Source organism: Colias croceus, chromosome 24 (genome assembly GCF_905220415.1).
Source record: "Colias croceus chromosome 24, ilColCroc2.1".
Taxonomy (NCBI): domain Eukaryota; kingdom Metazoa; phylum Arthropoda; class Insecta; order Lepidoptera; family Pieridae; genus Colias; species Colias croceus.
In genome coordinates, this window is record NC_059560.1 from 1,951,257 (window position 1) to 1,975,249 (window position 23,993).

At 31.5% G+C, this 23,993-nt stretch overlaps 2 protein-coding genes across 2 annotated transcripts in view; one reads left to right on the plus strand and one right to left on the minus strand.

Moving 5' to 3' along the window:
• Positions 1–23,993, plus strand: part of LOC123702617 (mushroom body large-type Kenyon cell-specific protein 1) — a 193,124-nt gene that overhangs the window by 145,600 nt on the left and 23,531 nt on the right. Inside the window, exon 3 of the mRNA XM_045650377.1 lies at positions 1,944–2,290. Coding sequence (XP_045506333.1) covers positions 1,944–2,290 — 347 coding nt within the window. The remainder of the gene's footprint in view (positions 1–1,943; positions 2,291–23,993) is intronic.
• Positions 20,999–22,784, minus strand: LOC123702756 (putative nuclease HARBI1). Its single transcript, XM_045650539.1, has 5 exons — positions 22,202–22,784; positions 21,932–22,122; positions 21,565–21,697; positions 21,289–21,430; positions 20,999–21,180 (listed from the first exon to the last, which is right to left on the minus strand). The coding sequence occupies exons 1-5, from the start codon at positions 22,421–22,423 to the stop codon at positions 21,014–21,016; spliced, it is 855 nt and encodes a 284-aa protein (XP_045506495.1). The 5' UTR covers positions 22,424–22,784; the 3' UTR covers positions 20,999–21,013.

Consider the following 23,993-nt stretch of genomic DNA (forward strand, 5'->3'; position numbering starts at 1 on the left):
TATTCCCATTATAATAGTTACGTACAGGAGTTGCAAACCTACAGGTTCACAGCAGATGTTTGTTTTTGCGCTAGATGGCTCTGATGACATTTAGCGGAAACAACCCAGAATGCCCAGTAATTGATCTGCAATCATCATATCACCTGCTACCTGTTTCTATGCGATTATTAACTATTAATTTTATGTTGTAGACAGTTATCTGTATGTGTTTATGGTAAAATGTTAGGGGTTAGGATTACTGTGTAGTGGCTAGGTGCAAAAAGAGGTATATTGGTCAAGCTGATGTTAATTAGAGGCTTCCAATAACATTTAAAAGAAGAAAATAAAAATCCATCAAAGTACCTATTGATAAACCAAACAGAAACATAAAATATACAGAGAGCATTATTTCGGATTTATTTACCTCATTAACAATGTACCTATTAATAAAATTGTGTTGTTTGAGCAATATTACTTTTAAAAGCGTATCAAGCTGTTTTTCTCATTTCTATTATGGGAATAGTATAAACGTTAATTTCTTTTTAAAACTCACTTTGCCCATTTACTATTATTATGTAAATTTATTTTTGTCTATGAGATTTATCAAAAAATGTTGACAATACGCTTTAATTATACTTACAAATGAAACTTAGAATTATGACCGCGATAAAAATAATTATTTCGAATCGTTTTATGAAAGTTGAGTAGAAATTACCTACTTCCATTAGCTCTAAAATATGATCATTAAAATGTTAGTGCTGATTTACACAGGGTCAGTAGACAAGTCAGTTGCGGCGCCGAAATTCGGCGCCGCGACTGACTTTAACTGTTTACTTAGACTTCAAGCCTCTGTACTGACTTCAAATCTGTTTACACAGAGTTTTTTTTCGGGTCAGCACTGATTTGCCTCGAATTTGTAGTCAGTTACTGACCCTGTGTAAATCAGCACTTAAGGCCACAGGGTGTCGCTAAATTTTATGTTAAGTACCTATACAATAAACTAAATTTTGGCGTTTCGTTGTTGAATTTTAGTAAATCCTCTATAATAGTATCTGAAATAATAGACAGAGAGGATATTTTGAATTATGTCTTCTGCCATAATTTTTTTTTTTTTTTTTTACCATTATGCTTTGTTATTGATTTTAAGTACCAGATAAAGGTTTTTGGTTATCTTTCTGTAATTGATTTAAAAGAGAAGTGACGCTCCTTTAAATAAAATTATTTAAAATTTTCTTATGTTTCTTTATATCCAAGACGCTCTATATCGAATTATACATTGTACACAGCTGTCAAATGATTTGGATATGATGTATTGAGAGTCCGAGTATCGATTTTAAATGATATATTTTACAAACTGTCGTATAAAGTGATCAATCATTTTCCAGACATCGATATCTCTATAAGAATTATCGTAATTTAAGCCTTGACCGTCGCCTCACTATCATACACACACATACACACGCATGCATACACATTACACATACATATTATAGTATATACACACACATACGTCATACACACACGTATACCTACGTTCAACCAGATCTGACATTTTGACAATTGCCGCCAATAAATACAGATAATTAATAATCGATGAAAACAACTTTATAGATAGCCAGTCTGTGGACGTTTATGGATAGAAAGTTTTAATTTACGTTCTGTTGTAATTTGTTGTATTTATTGGCTGATCTATTTGTTATTTTTGGCTTGAAAAAATTGTATAGTTACATAATATTTACTTACTTAGTTTTCTGTTTAACGGTGAATTGATTATTCTTATTGAAAAGCATATTTTTTATGCTATATGATTGCCATGAAAACGGTTCATGCATATTTAAGAACTCGTCAACGACTTTTTTCTAACTTGTATTAACTTTTTATTTTCCATGTTTTTCTATATTTCCAAGGTAAATATATACAGTACATTATTGATGTATTTTAATGATTTCTGTATTGAATTCCAGGTCTAGAACGGGTGGCGGAGGAGTTGATGGGTCGAAGAAAATGGAAATTGTATCAAGATGCGTTGATACCAAAACGAATAGAGGGCGATCAGTCAAGCGACGACGAATCCATGCCTGCCACCGACCACCCTCCCGCGCTCAAGATAAAAACGATACAGCAGATCAACGAGGCGGAGGAGACAGAGGAGGTTGGCAGGAATTCCATCCTGGAGAGTCTGATCAAGCGGCCCGCGGCTGCTCCGAAGGTGGAGCCGGAGCCAGCGGATTGGAAGCCGGCGGACAAGTGCTACTTTTGCGTGGACGGCGAGCGGGGTGAGGCGGCGGAGCCTAGGGCGGGGGGCGCGACGGTAAGTATTAGATTAATAATGGTAATGTTCTTTTTGCCACTCTTTTTGCCACTCTTTTTGGCACTCTTTTTTAACTAGCTATACGCTTCGCGGTTTGACCCGCGTGGCTCCGCTCCTGTTGGTCTTAGCGTGATGATATATAGCCTATAGTCTACCTGGATGAATGGGCTATCTATCACAGAAAGAATTTTTCAAATCGGACCATTAGTTCCTGAGATTAGCGCGTTAACCTGTGACAAACTCATCAGCTTTATAATATTAGTATAGATTAATAATGGTAACGTTATTATTTTTGCCGCATTTTTTTCAATAAGAGCGCGAGTAACTGAGCAGAATCACCTTATGAAATTAACCACCGCCCATGAGCACTCATACGGCTATGACTTTTGTGAAGCTGTTACCGGCTTTCGTAGATGGAGGTATGCTCTATTTTAATGTGTAGATGGAAGAGGTAAGGGATGCTGAAGGAACTGTCTAAATAGCAATTGTAGTTTAATAATAAATAATTGTATTTAAGAAAATGCTTCCCGTGGGTTAAAAAAAACCACGGGAAACGGTAAAGGTGACAAAGAAACACACAATTTTCCTATGTGTAAGCATTTTCTGCAAATTTTCCGGGTACCAACGAAAACAATGTTCTATAAGATAACAATTATTAACCAAAATTACTTAATCCCTCAGCCCCCGGAATGACAGACACAATAGAAAATCTATTGTTTCGCGGATCTGGCTGCTCGGTGGTCAATGGGTTAAATCGGTATAGGTAATTAAGAAGTGATATACCTAAATCACGCGTTACACTAAATGAAATGCTACTTATTAGCTAAATTAATATAAATAACATAGCTTGAAGTTAGCTCCAGATATTTCGTAAAATTCCATGACAACCATTAAATTATCGGAACGCATTTTAACTTATAACTTTAAAAATATTTATATTTATTTGGTGTTGACCTCAATATGAATTTGAAATTACCAATACGAATTTATTGCGGTCAGAGTTTTTTAATGATCAAGAATATACTTTTAAATATATACGTTACATTTCGATATAATAAATTAGTTTTAAGATCACTTTGGAAAAGGTTTTACACGTGTCTCAGGTTAATAGAGATATTCGTTTTTGTCAAGTTTGGTATGAAGATAGCTTGATTAATTTTATAATTAAAAATATTCATTTTCTAATACCTTTGGTTTGGGTTGTGCTTTGATGTCAGTAAGTCAATTATAATCACTTTCGTCAGTTTATATTCAGATTCTGACTAAAAACCTATTTGATATACCTAAGTTTGATATTAATAATCATTTTAATATAGATCTGACCATGACCATCTGTCATTTTTTTATTGGTAACTTTTCATAAAATTGTGAAGTTTCGTTCGAACGATTTAATACAACCAAGGGCTACAAACTTTTAAAATTAGATGAAAACAATTTTCATTCTTATTAGAATAATAGGAAGAACAAGGATTTATCTCCATAAAACATAAATTCCCTCGCATTCTAATGTGTAACTTTATGAAATTATTTAACAAAAGTCCGCGCACAATTCGTTCATTGTTTTAGTTTTAGAATAATAAGCAACAAGTATTAATTTTCTTTTTTTCTATTACTCTTCTAAACATGCTATTGTTCGAATGTTTTTCATTGGATAAAGTTTTTAACGAGGAATGCCGGGGGCATGTGTAGTTAACATGTAGGTAGGGAATTGAGAAGAATATTTTCGAAACAAAAGCGCGGGAAAGAATGAAAAAAAAAAATTAGCTTCTACACAACGCACCTGAAATGGGCAGAGACAAAAATGTTGCGTAATACACGTGTGCCACGGCGGCCATTTTGAAACGTTTTGATAGCCTTTTTTCATTAATTATTGTGATTTTGATAGCGCAGTGAGCTCATGTTGGTTATGTAGAGTTGTCTTTCAAAGAGTATTTTGTTTCCACCTATTCTACTTTCGTAGCTGCTTATAATGTAGCATTGGATGCATAACCAAAGCAGCATGCCTATGTACCTGGCCTGTTTTCTTTTGAAGTACTTATCAATCAAATAAAATAATAATAAAAAATAACTTTTGCAGGAGATTTTTTTACAGGTTTTATTTAGCAGCAATATATATATAGACATTAATTCTAGTCCTAATTGTTTATAAAAAAATATATAGATCCTTGCTCATTAGGAGGTTTAGGTCATCATCAGTCCATATTTATTGTCCCTGTATTGTATTATTACCATCAATTTGAGTTAATTGTATGACTAAGTATAAAGGTATTTTTCTAATATCTACGTAGATATCTTCTCACAAAATCAAGAAGGTTATTACTCACTTTACCGCGAAATAAATTGATTATCTATAATAACAGATGAATCAAAACGGCAACCTTGGCTTTTGATCATGTTAAATCATTACAAATGATTTGATCATCTAACAATGTTGAAACAATAACTTAGAAAAGGTCATGTATGTTATTATGGCTGTTAACACATTGAATAAGATATAGAGATATATTAATAGGTAGATAAAAGCTTATTTAGTTCGTAACTACTGGATATGTTATGTGTAGCTTATCTGTCAGTTACAATTATAAATGATGTATGAGTAGTAATTCATAGTCAGTTAAAACTAGTGCTAAATATTTTGCTAATCTGTCTTCTATGTCTATGTTCACTTGAAAATTTATTTATTCTTTATTTACCGAAATACAATTGAAAAAAGTAACATAGAGTAGGTAATGTTCGATTTACGAATTTAAATTGGAACTATAGAATAGGTTAATATACGAATTTTTATTACCTTTTCCAAACGGCTATGAACTGGGGACCTTCAAGAAAAGAGAATATTCCTACTTGAAAGGCCGGCAACATACTCACAATGTCTCTGGCACTGTGGGTACATATGGGCTACGTGGAGGACTTACCACCAGGTGACGCGTCTGCTCTGTTGCCTCCTATTGCACAAAAAAAAAAAACCACCAATGAAGTACTAATATTACCTACTATTATTTTTCGATTGATTAACTTAGAAATGTATCCCATATAGGTAGGTACTTGTTGGTATTTGCAATGTAAGTTTTATAGTCAATAATAATATCTAATGAGTTCAATATTTAACGGATTTATAAGCGATTTAATACCAACTTAATACAGTTGTAAATAATATTGGTGTTGTTTAAATTCTGAATTGCCTCTAATAAAACGAAATTTCACAATTTAAAATTTAAAAACAATACTTTTCCGCCAATTAAACAATCCAACAACCAAAACTCATATTTTCTTACAAACTAGTCTTAAATTAGCTTTATTTTCACAAAAACTGCATTAATTACTGCATTTATCTTTCACGAGCATTGTTAGTTCTTCCCATAGTACAAAAGAGTGATATATTTTGGATAAAAAACCGCAATTGGCCCAATGTATGAACAATGATCTATACGTCAGTCAAATTGAGGTGTTATTTGTCGTGTTATAAAAGTTCTTATTAAAATATTTCCAATAAAGTATATGGAATATGTACATTAAATATTAAAAGAGTAAACCATACGTTTAGTTTAAGGGAGAGCTGATAACTTCAAAACTTTTAATTAAATTTTAGGTAAACTGTATTATTTTAAAACTTTGCAATAAATATTTTTTCTATTTTCTATTTCTAATTATATGGAATAGCTATATCTATCTATATCAAAACGATTTACGACTTTCAATTTACAATTAATGATACAATCAAAGAATTTTTCTTGTTTCAAAGGTGGTTAGAACTGTAACAAAAGAAAACATTAAACGAATTCGTAAGAAATGTAGAGTCCTTAAGATAAGATTGTCGAAGTTTGTCTAGTCGATTCATATTTACTTAGTATGATTTTTTTAAAGAATATGTTATTAGCAATAATAGAATTTAATAGTGAATTGAATTATCTTCTATGCTATTTAGGTAGAGTAGCTATTATAAAACGAATCGCACTTTTCGTCTGTCAGTTCATCTTCATCCGCTTACACCGTCCAAAGTAAGCCATAGATTTAGAAACAATTTACATCATCACATAGATCATTGTTTCAAGTATACCTTAATACATATTAAATTCAAATTAAAACAAAATACTTGTAAATATACAGCCATTTTGGAATAAAAAAAACATACAAACCCACACCGGATAATTACTCTACAGCAAAGAAACTAAATAAAGCGAAAAAAGAGTAAATTTATTCGCCTATTATTTACAATTAACGCATATGCACGCCAGCTAGATGGTTGTCGAAATAAATATAAAAAATGCCAAGTGTGAAGTGCGGGACATAATAAATAAGACGGTATCTCGACTTTCGGATCATATTTATTGTGCCGGCATGTTTTACACAATTACGTCATAAGGGTACTTTTCACGCGATAGTTAACGTAGATTTGAATGATTAAAAATGTTTAAAAATATCGATTGGTAAGATAACTGTACGATTATAATTAACTAGCTGTGCCCCGCGGTTTCACCCGCATTGCTCCTGTTTGTCTTAGGGTGGTAATGTATAGCCTATAACCTTCCTCGATAAATGGTCTATTTAACACCGAAAGCATTTTTCAAATCGGACCAGTATTTGCTGAGATTAGCTCGTTCAAACACACAAACAAACTCTTCAGCTTTATAATATTAAGTATAGATTATATTCCCGTCGTGGCAAGTTAATTTTTGGAATTCTTTAAAACCAGTTGCTATTTCTTCTAAGAAAATCATTTCAGGTCTTCAAGTAGTTACTTTCCCTCCAGGGCCCATTGAAAATATCCACTCTGTATATGTTTATAAGCTAAGAGATACCAATGTTCTTCTAAAGTAGAGATATATTATATCTCTCTCTCTGTTCTATTTAAAGAAAAGTCTGAAATATTTTGGTAACATTACATTTGCATGCATTAAAATACTTAAGAATTAATCGAAATAATAGAAAGTAAGACGTAAGAATTTAACGTGACGTAATTTCGAGGAAAATTGTTTTATGCAGAGCAGGCTTTTACTAAATACGTAGTAAACAGTCAGATACCAAAATCAGATACCAATTTTAATTTATTATTATCCCGGGCAAATCCGGGACCAGGGGACAGATAGTAAAATTTTCATAAAAAGAATCAACAGCAATATGTTATGCAGTGTAAATTATTCTAAAACATAACATAAATATAGTATATTTAAAATAAGAGGAGAAAAGGACAATATTTAAACTTTAATTTCCCTCCCCATTCTTATTTTAGCCCATTTTGTGTACTTTCGTTTACAAAATTAAATTATTTAGTATATCTCATAATACGTAGGTATATTTATTTGTCAGCATAATCCAAATTCAGAAAGCAGGGAATAATAAAAATCTTGGAAAATAAAATTTTTCTTTCCATTAATTCAGTTGGTCTTAATTCAGTTGGTATATTTGTGGATCGTATTATAAGTTATCACTAATTATTATTTTATCAATTAAGTATTTAATGGTATTTAAGGACATGGCTTGCTAGTTTTTAGTCTGTGTATAGGTATGGATATACCTAATTATTACTCTATGGTTATTTTGAAAAAAAATATTTTTAATAATAAATAAAAATTGTCGGTTAATGAATGAGTTATTTTTGTTTAATAGAAACTCGATAGTTCAGTTGCGTCATGTACATAAATAAATATGTTGTCATGGTAACGACTAATTAATATTTTATATATACGTGACAATTAATTTAATCGCAATATATTAAAACGTGTGATTATATGAATTGCCAATTATTAGGTAGATATATTTGCTAAGAGTTCCTTGTTTAAGAATTATTATATTAATATATATAAATCTCGTGTCACAATGTTTGTCCTCAATGGACTCCTAAACCACTTAACCGATTATAATAAAATTCGCACACCATGTGCAGTTCGATCCAACTTGAGAGATAGGATAGGTTTTATCCCGGAAATCCCTCGGGAACGGGAACTATGCGGGTTTTTCTTTGAAAACGCGGGCGAAGCCGCGGGCGGAAAGCTAGTATTTTAAAATGAATTTAATGGGAACAAATACATTTTATTATATTGTATCTACCATGAATGAGTTAAATTATATAAGTACCGAAGCGTAAATAAAATAAAAATTCCTAAAAATAATATGGAAAATAAAATTATTTAGCAGTATTATTTCACTGTCTATTAAGAAAATAAATTATAATAAAACAGTAGATATTAAAAGCCAATAATTTAAAATACCAAAACAGAGCATATAACACACCGTTAACTAGATTTTTTTTTGAGCAAAACACTTTTTTCATCAGCCATGCTTTTTTTAAAAATTGACAGTTGGAATAAAGTTGACTGCACATTGAGTATTTAACAAAAAAAAAAACATTACGGAAGTTTAGTTCTTTCATTTGTCGTGTTATTGTGATGAATGTACGCTGTTGATGATTAATCAGCAAAAAAATGACATCAGAGCGTTCTCATGATTGAGATACGCGAAGTTTTTTTATAGTACCTACAGTGTATTCGCCCCTTTAATGGAATGTTGCGGGCATGTTTTCTGTTCGCTTGTATTGTGCTGTAAATGCTGGCTGAAAAGTGATGCGTACAATTGTTTGTGATTGTGCCAAATTGTGTTAATTAATTGTGATTTATTAGCCATAAATGGCCTAGTAAAAATGTTTGTAAAATGCTAAATTTTGGTGGCATTTTTACGATTGTGTTAGACTTAGAATTGTGTTGCTAAAAGCTAAGAGAGAAAATTGTATGTTTGGAATCTATGATAATATTTACCTCATATACTAAGTAACAAATATATCATGGACTCTACGTATAAAATTCTTATGAAGATCTAAAATAAATATATCATAAAAAATCCAAGGTTCTTTAGAAAAAGCTGCTGTAAAATCGTTTGATAAGCTTAAACACATATTTGCTCTCGAATCTTCAATAAAGCCCCCGGGGGATCAATGTATACTAGCCACTATGGAGAGCTTCGTCATTTATAATTGCACTCACTAAATAAGGACCGTTCATTATAAAATATTGAAGCATTACTCGTATAATTAATAACGGCAGAGCATCCGTATCAACATTTCTAATCATTGTCTGGCCATAATTACAGTTTATTGTAAAACCCTTACAATTGCAATTATGTAGGTACCTTGTCTAAACCAAGAAGAAGAACGACCAGCGCGCTTGACCCCCGCGATCTCATACAAGCCGGCGCGCCGGGCGCGGCCGCCCGTAGCGAGGGGGCTGACGCAGGCCACGCTACGCTGGTCGGTCGCTAACCATAGTTTCAATTTTCAAAACAATGCCTTATCCATTTGCTGCGATTCCACGTCAAAGTAGAGAGTTGTATTTTGATTAATACGCGGGAAAGAGATGGGGTGCGTTCGCTTTTTGTTTCGTTTTATTTTGAACCGTGTAGTTTTAGGTATAGAGTTGACTTTTGCTAGCGCTAGTTGTGAAATAGTAAGCGTAGGCGTACGGTATAAAAGTAGGCAGTGGTTGGACAGAGAATGGAATAGAGTGGATATTGTATAATTGTTCTTTTTAAAGTCGAGTGCCTCTTTGTATGTTTGCGATAATTTTAACAGTGGTGTTATTTACGAATTCATGCTACAAATTTAATTTTACTATTGCAGGATATTGAGTTATTCTCGAATCAAAGGCACATTTTATATCATTTCAAATGCTTAGAGGGACAACAACAAACGCAACATTGTAATTTGAAGTTTTACGAACCAACAAATTGTCTATAAAATCCTGAAACACTTTTTCTATTTTATCTTTGGGTATTATATCAGAGAACATTGTATTTTATCGCCATTTCATTTTATCGTTTTAGTAAGGGAGCTGTGTAATTACACGGCAAAATCACACGATGCATGAAATTAATTCAGTATTCTCTCATTTTTGTAATATCTTAAATTTTCGTGTTATAACACCATTGCATGATATAATGATTTACTGTTCTAATTGTATGTTTTATAACTTCAAATTAAAATTGTAATTGTACAAAAAGTGAGCATATCGCATTTATAAAATCATACTAAACTTTAATTGGTATAAATTAAAATGGGGTTACTATCCACGCTGTATTTTCATTTCAGTCGTTTAAACGCTCATGGAGTTAATGAGCGAAAAAAGTATAATAAATTAATTAACAAATCGAGCGACTCCTATGCACTTAATATCCGATCGGTTAAACAGCATAGGCCGGACAGAAAAGCCTATAGGGGCGGTCCGCAAGGGGTGGAAACCTCGGAAAATTCACGTGTCAGTCCCACCCCTTAGCGTACACGTGCGACCAAATAGCCTCAGTATACGAACGCCTTTACTAATAATTGCCGGTCGTAAAAAAAAAAAGAAAAATGAGCGCGCGTTTTTGACGTTTCGGACGTTTTCGAAAATAGAACGCTGGTTGGAAAAATTTTAAATAAATGGCGCGCTTTCGTGTTTAAGTGGCGGAAATGTTATAATGAAAACCGACGGCTTTGTAGTATAAGTGTGTATTGTTTATTTTCTTTTTTTCGGTGTGAAATGGAAGGGAACAGAACATGAGGCGATTTCATGGTTAGTTACTTGGTGTTTGTTTGGTTGTCGAATTTATTTTGTCATGCTAGAGACTTGATTTTTTTTTGGTGGTAATTTGTCTTAAGTATAAAAAAATAATTGAAAATTTGTGTAAAATAAATTAAATAAATTAAATAATTTCGAATGTATTTATTAAAATTGTCAGAGAAAATAGAAGGAATTTTTAATTTTAATATTCTTCTATTTTCAATTAAGTACGTAGATTTTTAATGAAAAAAAAAACTTAATTAGCCAACATGGAATAAATATTTTTAGAAAAAAAGTCCATAAAATCATTATCTTAAAACCTACATGACATTTTAGAAAATTGTATTGAATTTAAATAAAATTAAACATTTACAAACAGAATTAAATCAATATTTAAAGAAAGATAAAATGTATTTTAGTTCAAATGAAAATAAACATCTCCAAATAATCAATAAATTTTCAGTGAGAAAAAAAAATCCGAACATCATTTATGAAAAAAAAAAAATCTTACAAAACGCCATAAATAGCCTATGAATGATAGATAATTAGGGTCATTGCGCCTGTTCGCGTCCACCTGCCTATTCGCGTCCATTTTGCGGATATCTTTTAGAAAATTCACGAAAATAAGTATACTTTATGTAAAATTGTTATAAGAAAAATTTCCGATAATACCTCAATGTATAAGAGACATGCACACTTATTCAAAATATGCCTGCGCACCGCATATCCTATTTAAAAAAATATTTAATTTTGGCTATTAAACGAGAGAGCTAAAACGCGCGGGATTTTGAAAAAAAAAAATAGTGCGCAGCGTCGCGTTTGACGGTAAGTATCTTATTGTTAAATGTGAATTTTTGAATATGTAACTGTTTCTCTACTTTGCTAACAAAACATGGAATAGTATGGATTATAAATCAGCTTATTTCTTTTACAATTAATAGCTAAAATAAGGTGGACGCGAATTACTACACCGAATTTGTACAACTTCCATTTTGCGTCCACGGTGGGCGCAAACTATACCTATAGTGCATAACAATAGAACATATTGCGTCCACATTGTTTTTCATTACGTAGCAATGAATTGTTTGTTAAAATATGTAATTTATAACAGATTGTAAATTTTTTACTAAGATCACAAGTTGATAATTTAAATTTTCATTCAAATTAGCAAATTTTTATGCTATTTTTTCATTTTAAAATGGGTATACCAAGAATGAGACTAGTATCTTTGAGAATGAGAGTCAATAAGTTTGTGGTTAAGAAAATAATATAAACAAAAAAGAAATTTAATTCATTAGAAACTAAAAAATAGGGTAGAGGTGTAGGTAATCTTAATAGAGCTGATTATTATTTATTTACATAACGTAACGTTGTTTTTTGTTACTTTTTAGTTCTATTTATGATGAAAAGATAAATATAAATAAGTTTTTCCAGTTTCCTTACAGTGAATTATATTAATAATAATGTTGATTTTAGGGTTCCGAACCTCAAAAGGAAAAACCGGAATCCTTGTAGGATCACTTTGATATCCGTCCGTCTGTATGTCCGTCTGCCGGTCTGTCTTTCTGTCAAGACGCTTTTTCTCAGTAACGCGTTCAGGTATAAAGCTGAAATTTATATTGAATACTCAAGTCTACGGTCCCTTGAAGCAGTGAAAAAATCAAACTTATAAGCCAAAGAATTCAAAAGATACAGCCGTTTATGCTGCAAATTTTCGCAAATTTCGACATTCGCAAGGGAATCAAAACCTACAGGGTACTTTACGTGAACACAGACACTTGAAGTTTGGTACGAAGCAACGTCTTATAGCACGAATAAGGGAGATATTGAAAAAATAATCATTTACAGTTAAAACATATGAAAAAAAAACAGGTTAATACGGAACCCTCGTTGTGCGAGTTCCACTCGAATTTGGCCGGTTTTTATTAAATAACTATATTCGTAAATAAATAATTTATTAAAATCTAATTTTTATTTGCATTAATCTGATAAAATATCACCCAATACACTCTTAATTCTTTTTCTAAGCTGGTGGACGCGAACTGGTCCACGGGTGGACGCAAACTGGAATTTTTGGACGCGAACTGGGTAAAACGCCTAATTCTGCTATTTATCTAGATAAATAAAAACCACATGATATTTCCAACACAATTGAAAGTAAATCTTATAATAGACTATGTAATGAACACGTTACATAAATTTTGCGTTGAAATTTGTTCTGGAACATTTTTATTTTCTCCTTCAAACTTTCCAACTGCACTAAGTGGACGCGAACTGGCGCAATGACCCTACATTTATATTAAAAGCCAGCATTCGAAAGTGTTATCAACAGATTATAAATAGCACTGAATAAAAAGTATTCATAGAGTTAAGTGACTAGTTTAAGTGGTCTTACTTCTGCACTAAGTTTTATGATATTTTTTATATTTAAAATTTAAAAATTTAATTATGGACAGTGGGTGTCGTGTTTTCTTTAGATTTTTTGTCACAAAAAATTGATGAACACTTAAATTTAGGTCTAGTTGTCACAGTAAAAAATAATCTCATGTTAAAAATAAATCCACGAATATTTTAAGTTAAGTATCTACTTAAACTAGATTAACGAATATATTTTTTTAGTTTTTTTTTTGCTTTCAAATTTTACTGCACATAAAATTATTGTAACATAATAAATATTAAGATACATGCTTAATTTGATGCCTTAAGCTCGTTTTAAAATACACACAAAGTCACAAATTAAATTAGGTATGAGTTGTAACTGTGTTCAATTTAATATTTTTGTTAATTCAATATCTGACTATAATATTATCTATTATAACAACGAAATATTTTTTTTTTATTTGAACTCACCATAAAAATGTAGGTAAGTACATTTAATAAATAAACTATACCTAAAGCCCAGTCATAGGTGAGTTACTAAGTAGCTACTAGAATAAAAAAATACTACATAATTTTACTAAATACTCATTACTTTTGCAAGTAAAAACAAATAATAGGAAGATATATTAAGTCGTCATACTTAACAGTCCGTTACTTAATATTCAAGGCTAACTTGGTTAGCTAAACGTCAAGGCGAAACTTGTATGCTATTCACAAATTAAACAAGTACATAGATAATTTATCTTACTGGCCTTTGCATATTATTAAAATACATTACTACTTATATGGTAAAAAATTCGTTAAGAACGGGTAGTAATTGCGATGGTAATTAATTTTTATTTCGATTATTTCAATATTAAACAGCTTTGTGCAAATTTTTTGAATAAATATAACTGTCTCCTTCTTTATTTCTGAATGATATGATTGAGATGACTATTTAGGTTGAAAAAAAATTACCTACCTTGAATCATAATTTTTTTTTTTTTTGAAGTGAAACTTCTTTATCGGGGTTGGAAAAAAAATTAGTGTAACATTTTTTCGTTACGCGTGTCATTTTTCCGTTACGCGCCATCTTTTTCTTATCGACATCTTGATTCGACGTATTTTTGTAAAGTAGCATATAGTCAATTATTTTTTGAAAAATAAGGTCATAAAGAAGTATCACTTCCTACGTGTGTACACTAGTACACGCACATATTTTTTTTTTACTAAGTGAAGCTAAAGGAGGTAGAGTTATCATAAATATTAGCATTCCTACAATATCGTTAACAAGTTATCACAAATGGAGATATAAACAACATGCCATAAAAGAACAAACTAACAAGATTAATTCCTATTTATTTCTAAGTTCATTACTAACTCCAATGAGTGTAAAAATACATTTTAACTAAACTAATAACCCGTTCAAACATGGAAAAAAAATAATGGTCATGTCTAATTGGCTGCGATAACCTAATAATGTTTGCCGCCATTTTTCTAATTCCGTTCCTTATCGTTGACAGCCCACCAATGGGAAGCGACCTGTCAAACTGACAGCTATGTATTACTTAAACTTTTTTTTCACAAAACTTTATTAACGGCCAGTGTGAATATTTCCTCCATAGAGTCTTGTTGATACTTCAAACGAAGTATGCATATAATTTATGTGAACAAAATGCGGTCGGCGCGCCCGTTTTTTGTTTATCTAACCAATAGAAGGGTTAGAACCGGTTCAATAGAATTATAAATTAAATAGAATCATAGATTTTACAACAGCGAGGAAGTAATTCACCATCTGTTTAGAGCTCGCTATGTCGCTTGAAACACGGCAGCTGTTAGTGCGCTCCCATTATTTGAACTTGGAACGTAAAAAAAAAACTGGCCACACATAATTTACCGCTCGCCAAATGGTGGGGTTCACATTCTAATTCTAAACTCGCGGCCTCGACCAATGGCGGCCGAGGACGAGTCAACATGGCGGTCGTGAGAACCGGTTAATGGGCCGTTTGAATTTAGAATAGTATTTTTATTAATGCGTTCGTAACGTCAAGAACAATTGGCGTCTTTTTTTTCTAATTTATTATGCAGCCGTCGAATCGGCCAGCTCTATGTAGGTAGAGGTAATTTACATAAGTTATCTAACTGTTTTATTGATTGCCCCGATGTGTACGAAGCAGCAACGCTAATTGCGCGATTCAGGTTTATTTTTCCGTTATATTGCCTAGTGACAAGGCTGCGTTAGTACCTAGAAGCGTTAAAATATTAAGTGAACAAGAATCGTTCTCCTTGCTTCGTGTTTTTAGAATTTCCATCCATTTAACAGTAATAAATCTAGAATATCAGTATCAATTTTGAAATCCATAGACGTACCTACATAAGATCATTCATTCATTTATTTCAAAGTAAATTTCCAAAGCCCAAACTTCTCATTGATTTTAATTCACATCGACTTATAACGTCACGAAAACTGTATTCGTATTGTTGAATTGAAATACCTTGAGGTAATTTTAGTGTGAAATTAATAAAAAATCCATTTTGAAATCGTAAATAATTACGATTAACGTCATATTTCCTTATTAGGGCAACAATTAATTTCGTAGTAAGCGGAAAATTCAAAGATCACGACAGGAAAATCGGCTCTAACTGAACGTTCTACATCCGTGAGAATGCTATTTGTGAGATAAATATTAAATAAATACATAGTTTATAATGAATATTATTTGCTCTATTTCTCAGGGACTTGAATCTTTTTTATTATCAAAGATTAACGTGTTAAAATTGTTAGATATGTATTATGACCTTATTATATTGGAGAATAGATTTATTATATTTGTTAAGTAATTAAGGACCATTCATAATGACTATTTAGCGAAAAAAGGGGAACTAAAATCTAAAAATAAGGTTAGTCACAGGACAGGGGGTCTTTAGGTTTGAATCTAGATAGGTACCTACCTACTAGTTATTAGACAAAAAGTAGGAGCCTTTTGACTGTAACTAGGTAGGCATTATGATCATAAAGAATGCTCATATTAATCACTTTGGCCACCAATTAAATAATACTTATGAATATTCACATAGGGACAATGAAAGAAACGCCACTTACCTACTATGTGACTGTATTATAAACTCCAGGCACATTTTATGTATGAAAGGAGAATTTATCTAGCTAAAGAAGACGATCAAAGGTTGACATCGTAAAGCAGACAAAAATATGTACCTATTCATTTTTTTTTAACATTACAAAAATATTTAAAAAATTCTATAGCTAGATATTATTGCAAATTGCATATATTAAGTCCTACCTAAGTAGGTAAAGTTATCTTTTTCGTAGAAATATAAAAAACCTAAGCAGTTCTGATTTGCCAGAATTTGATGAGACCTTGTACGAAGATTATAATAAAAACTTTGTCTGGCAGAAATCGCTTATTGCGATAAGACCGCCCTCTGAACAGATTATAACTTGTATTACTCATATTTTGTAATCTTGTATTTTTGTGTGCAATAAAGAAATTTTCATTCATTCTTCATTCATTCATTCCTTTCATTCAAAACTCAAACATTTATTAATTCAATTTATATTATGTTTTAGAAGCGCCTTAATGTAGCAATAGATCGATACAAAAATATCATCAATTTCGACGAATATTTCCATTATAATGATTGATTTATAATAAGAAAGGAAATAAAAAACAATAATAACCCAATTATAGAGAAGAATAATTATAATCGTTTACATTAACATAATTAATGGAATTATTGCAATTATTTTACTCCGAATTTTCCATTTATTGTGTTTTGACACGTTTATCGATTTAAAGGTTATTTTTAATTGCAATAATTTATGAATGAAAAATGTCGAACTGTTAAAATTTTTACAAGTTATCTCAATAAATAACTTCCCAATTTATAAATATCTTAACATCCTTGTAACTTGTAAGTGCAGATTAACATTCATAGGTACGTAAGTATTTTAAATAATCAATACCTTAATGAACTAATATGTTATTTCCTTAATAAATCGTTATATTTTGTGTTTTATATAGAATTTATATCTATACTAATTACTAATATTATAAAGCTGAAGATTCTGTTTGTTTATTTGTTTGAACGTGCTAATCTCAGGAAGTACGGGTCCGATTTTAAAAATTCTTTCGGTTTTAGTTTTCTAATCTTTTCGGAGAGAGATTTTGATCCATGTATAAAGGCTATAAATTAAAATATCAATGCAAACATAAAATATAGAACCTTCTTGAAGAAATGTGTAGGAGTCATTTATCGTCCCACATCAAATTTCTTAAGATAAACAACTCGTTTGAAAGAAATAATAAGCACCGGTATTTTCTTGATAAAAACATTCCGCCTACATATTTGTAGATTCGATTCTTAAGCAATTTTAAATCATAATAAAAGGTTCATCAAATCAAAAGTAAAAGCTACAGAATTTTTTAAATAAAAACTGCGAATTATTAACAACAATCCTTACAAGTTTACTTTAAAAAAATTAAGTTCTTCAAGAAATCCTACGCGTTATAAAAACTATTATTTAGCATAACCTTTAAAGTAGGTAAATACTAAATCAAAGACTAGTCTTCTAAAGTATAATAACACTACTGAATTAAGTCTAGATTGAACTTATTCCAAAATATAATATGCAGTTAATCGCGGTGGACTCGCATATGATCAGGGGGCCTAGACAAAAACCAAGCGTTTTCAATGCAAGCGTTTTCCGCTCACGCTAAGGACTTGACATTAGCGTGTTGAAATTGGTAGACAAGTTCACATGGAACGCTGAACGCCCATTCCGCAGCGTTATCCGAAACATTCTATAATTAGTCTATGGAATAGTGTGTAGCAAGTGTCAACTGTCAATTGTCAAAGAGTCAGTAGGTATCTGTTACTGTCAAAGTTCAAACATTGATCCATTTCCAAATGCGACTAAAAGTAAAAATTGCTATTTTAGTAATTATGAATAATATGGCTATTTAAAATGTTATGATGATTAATATAACCTATAAGCATACAAAATAGTATGAACTCAGACGAATTCGGGTATATTTGGTATGGTGACGTTTGTTCTTTGTAATGTCTTAATTTATCACTGTCGTTTTAATTCTTTGCTAATTTTTTTATAGTTTTGCCTCATAAAGGGGATAAATGATGCATCAAAAATTTGTTTTTAATCGTGAAACAGGAAAATATAACTTTGATTCGCTTCCCGGTAACCGATTGAGCTGAAATTTTGTATATGTATGTAAATTGGATAGCGATGAAACATTATCATGACATAGAGCTGATTTGATGAGTTTGGGCTGATTCGTATTGAAAAATACACTAAAAATTATTAAATAAAAATAACTGCGTTAAAAACAACTGACTTCAAAAACGGAAAAGTAAAATATAAAAAAGATTTGATATTATTAATTACTACATATTATTTAGATGTGATACTAAAAAGGTTTGAAGTCGGCGCCAAGCACTAAACACTTAGTATTAACCCTAGAGACATAACCTTCTTAATGCTCCCTTTAAACATAACCATTCATCATATTGATGAACATTTTTTAAAGTATGAAATTTTTACTTAAAACGTTATAATTTAAAACTGTTTACTACGTAATTTTTTAGGGATAAGGGTCTTATTTATAATTAAAACATAATAATTAAAAAAAAGGAAATCTTTATTTACTTTTATTATAGTAACGTAAGGCACTAGTTTTAAGGAGATCGTAGTTGATAAGGTACGTAAAAATTAAAATTAAAAAAAAACAAAACAAAATAAAGCTTTTTTTTCTTTGGCCAAAATAAACTTAGGGCATAACTCTACACTTAAAAAATACAAAAGCTAATTATTCACAGCGTAATTCACACAGAATTCAGCCTTATGTTCACCACAAATTGCAGTGTTACACTTAGAGCAATATGATTTAGTCATGCGTCTCTGCTTATAGGAACATAGACCGCAAACCTTCCTTTTATTCAAATATTGTGCTTGAGTCGGTCGAGGGTCGGCAGTAGACGTAGATGGGCCATCATCCCAGTAGATGTGACTTGTTCATACGTTTGTCTTTTTATAGCGATTTCAGAGTTGGTCCATTTCAATATTTTTTCAAATATCTGATCGGTCATGAACTGATCAAATAATAATAAAGGATCTACCATTCCTCTTACACCACGAGATGGCCTTCTTGCTACATGGACGATATTTATCGCAGTTGTCCTTCCTGATGTACGACCTTTACTTGTGGCCCAAACGTGACGATTGCGACTACGAATGGTACTTTGTGGTAAGGTCAAAATACATGAAGAAGTAGTCTCTTCCAATAAATCAGCAGGTGATTGAGAGTCGGTCTCGTGGTCCCGTGAGTGAGATGGTGATGAACCGTGACGGATTTGCTGACTGTCCTCTTGGTCAGAGGGTTCATATTGCTGATCGCTTTCCACGTCGTCCACCTCCATAAAGTCTTCATTTTCACCATCCGAAGAAGCCGGCAGCGAGTTGGTGTCATCCTCTTCCAACAATAATCGCGCAATTGTGTTATCACTCAGTGCACGTCAAGACTACATGTCAAAAATCTGCAAGCAAATATTTCAAACCGTCACCAAAACTAACACAAACCATAACCATTCATCGAAACGATGAACAGATGCTCAATAAATCAAAAAACAAAATACTTACGCGCTGAACACCGGTGTCGCCTGCAACAGCGCGGTGCACACTAAGTTGACAAGAACAGGCAAGTTTATACGCGCACGCGTTAGAAAGAGATGGCGTATTTAGTACCGCGTATTCATCAGATGGACGAAGGTTATGTTTCTAGGGTTAAGCTGGTGCACCAACATTAATAATAATGTAATTAAGGACATTTTGTATTTGAAGCTTTTTAATTATATTTTGTTATTATTTTTTAAAACTCCTTTTATACTACAAATATTAATTTTATAAGTGCATATATTATTAATAAAACATATTATTTTAAAGAATATTTTTAATTTTTATCTTCAATGGAAATGAAATTTTTACATTGCTTTCACAAATTACTAACACTGTTATACACTAATAATAATAATAAATGATAATACACAAGTAAGAAATACTTTACTTTTTTTAGTACAAGTACTACACCAAATTAGAATTTAAGTAACATAATTATGTTCTGCCCTTCATTCTCAATGGTCAGATAATTTTTATCTGGGGAATAAATGTTGCGGTTTGACAGCTTTTGTATAGATATCTGGCTATTGAAAAATCAGCCCTTATACTATGTATTCTATGCCTAATGTAATTAAATATGATATTTATTCATATTCACTTGTTGCATTCCTTAATGTATAAAATATGTTACAAAAGAATAAGATTAAAACTACATAAACAAAATTATAACTACTACTTACTAATATAAAATTAATTGAACAATAAAATATGCATAGTGTATATTAATATTAAATATTAATGAAACATATTTGACAGAAAATAGGAACCATGTTATACCTTCAACTTGGAAATGAGGTTTTGTTATATTATTACTTTCACAAATCACTTACACCTAGACCATTACACACTAAGTAATACTTTAACTATTACAACTACTTAAAATTATACTCATGAATTAAAGTCTGGATAAAAGATTATTCAGTACTGCCCTTCCTTGGAGTAGCTCACTTTGACTACTAGCAGCACCAACACTATCAGATGCATTCTCAGGTTGAGCATCATCTTCTTCTACTTCCATAATAGATGGAGGAGGTAAATTGGCCTCTAAAGCCATATTATGTAACACACAACAGGCAAGTACAATTTTCCCAGCAACCACAGGATGATAATGCAAGGTCCTGTGTCTTAATAAGTTAATAAACACCTCCAACGTGACTTGAGCAATCCAAAACAGCATTCTATACAATTCCTTGCTTGTACATGTCGCTGAGTATATGTATCTTCAACAGAGCCAGGAATAGCATTTAATATAGGAGTCATCAGCCATGGCCGCTGAGGATATCCAGAATCACCTAAAAACACATAAATAAATATTTGTACTATGTAATGATTATTCGCGAATAAAATGTTTTAAACAAGTGTTATCTAAAAATATACCATAATATTATTTATTAACCTACCTAATAACCACACTTGTTCTCCATTTTGGTGCAATTCTCTCATAAATGTTTCCATTCTGCTAGATGCCCATATGAAAGAGTCATGGGTAGCTCCGCCAAACTTTGGATTTACATTAGTAATTTTTAAATTACTGTCGCATACCTGTTGACAGGAAAAATATTATTTAATAATTATTATATTATATACCTATGTAATTATCTTATGAATGTTTCTGTAAGAGCTATATTATGAAGCTATTTACATAGTTGGGTCACAGACAATTAATGTAAACTTACCATTTGTACATTCAATGAATGATACCCTTTCCGATTAAAAAATAGGTGTTCATCATCTGATGGCTTGACTATTGCCACATGGGTACAGTCTATGCATCCAACTATACCCAGGAGTCTAAACCGCCTCTGAAACCTGTAGTTTTGGAAAATATAATACTTTATATTTTAGTTTATAAGAGGACAGATTTTTTTACTAGTATTTTGAACCTAATGTGCATACGAGGCTACATGAGTCATTTTCTGAGTGTACCTATTAGCCTTAAAGAAAGTATATTGTTTAGTGTAATGTACATCAGGAATATGCTACTAATTAAAATTATTCTAGTATATCTTTAAACTTAAATACTTTTGTCCTATCATAACTTACTCAAGTCTTATTTGGGCTCGTTGTTGTTGCGACCTCGGAAACAGAATCCATTTATTTATAATGGCCGGATGGCTCAATGCTTCAACAACTTGACGAATACACCTACTAGCTGTTCTTTGAACCAAATGCTGCGTTAGTCCAACAATGCGTTGATATGAACCCGTAGCCAAAAAACGAAGAGTACACAAAACCTGAAACATGATTTCATTGAGAAATTACACTAAGTAACTTTATATTTTAAATAAGGTTAGAAGTAGGTATAAAACTTACCTTGATTTCTAAACTAATTTCCTGTGTACCTTTCAATGAGGTTAAACACCGAAGATCATCACAAAGACGCCAAAAACTTTGTTTATCTAACCTAAAACGATGAATAAACTCCAATTCCTCCATCTCCACAATTTGCACCATTTTACGTCGATTTATTCTTGTTTGACGTCTTTGCAATGTTGTTTCAATATTAGCAGCCCATAATAATCTTATATTATGCATTTTCACTATTTAATTTTGATTAAAAACACACAAAAATATCCGTTTACTCGTTAATAGCGTTAGCCACAGAGCAAGTAATGCGTTAGCGTCTGGGTCCGATCTCCCGCTAATTTATCGTGTTGCGGAAACGTCAAAATATCATTGGCGTTTGTCAAAAGTGGCTCATGTCTACCATTTTGATGAACATTTTTGTCGTTAGCGTGTCACGCTCACTTCGACGTTCCTTTCCGCAAGAGGAATATTGACTTTGTCTACCATTTAAGCAGCAATCACGTGACTTCTGGTTAGCAAATGTCAACTCCATACAATTAGATTTTTCCGTTGGCGTTAACGCTTACAGAAAATGGTTTTTGTCTAGGCCCCCAGGCGCACCACAAGCCCGTTTGCCCACTCATATAAAAAAGGAATACAACAAAAAACACATTTAGTTGATCTGGAAAGAAAATCATCCAATTGAAAAATCCTCGCCTCATTATTAATTTTTGACAAAAAGTTAAATCGCCTTCAAATTTTCAGAAGACAAAATCTAAATGGTCCTATAGAGACTAGACAAAAAATCTATATCTAATTACCTGCTTAACTTATAAATCTTAATTATTCTTGATTCATAAGATCTAAAAATTAAACATATGAGAAATGCATAATCCCTAATAACAAGAAATGACTTCAGTAGATAACTATTTCGAATATAAATATACATATTATGGAGCCATAGGAAAAACTTAATGACGTCACACAACACCTGCAAACTACAAACTTGGTCTCAACAAATATAACAATTTTATTATTATTTTATTCATAGATTCCTTTAGATTCCGATAATTCAAGTTTTCTATCAAGGTGATTTTTTATATTGGTTTGCGATTAATTATAGTAATTTTACAGTGAAATATAAGTAAGATTTCACATAATACTGACTATAATATTATTCCATTTAACTAAAGAGCATAATGTTTTAATCGATAAAGAAACGTTTTTCCCATTAAACATTGTTGATTTTCAAGTCAATAAATAAAGAGAAAACACCAAACTGAAAATTAAGTAACTAGGAACATGGAATAACTTTGTAAAAATGTTATACAGGGTTACTTGTAAAACACCAGCAACCTCGCAGGACAAGATAGCTAACATTATAAGAAACAACATTTGTTCTACGACTTTTGATAATTTGTTAGATTTTATTTTCATACAAAAATAAATGTTCACTCAATTTTCCGTTTGAATATTATAAACTCTACGCGCATTCCAAAAATTACGTTAACAAAAGCGAAGGAGAGGGGGAAGGGGGCGACGCGTCGTCCTTTCGATAATGAATAGAACATAGACTTACAAATGTTAGGAGAGTACAATAAAAGCTTAAAAAAATAATTTAAAAATAATTTATTGCGTTATGCCAAAAGTCGTAGAACAAATGTTGTTACATATCTATCTTGTCCTGCGAGGTTGCTGGTGTTTTACAAGTAACCCTGTATATTATCATTAAGAAAACTTCTACATTGATAATATATTATTATATCGTATTTTACTTTACTTCTTTGCTCTACACTTTAAGGCCTTCTGCATTTCGCAT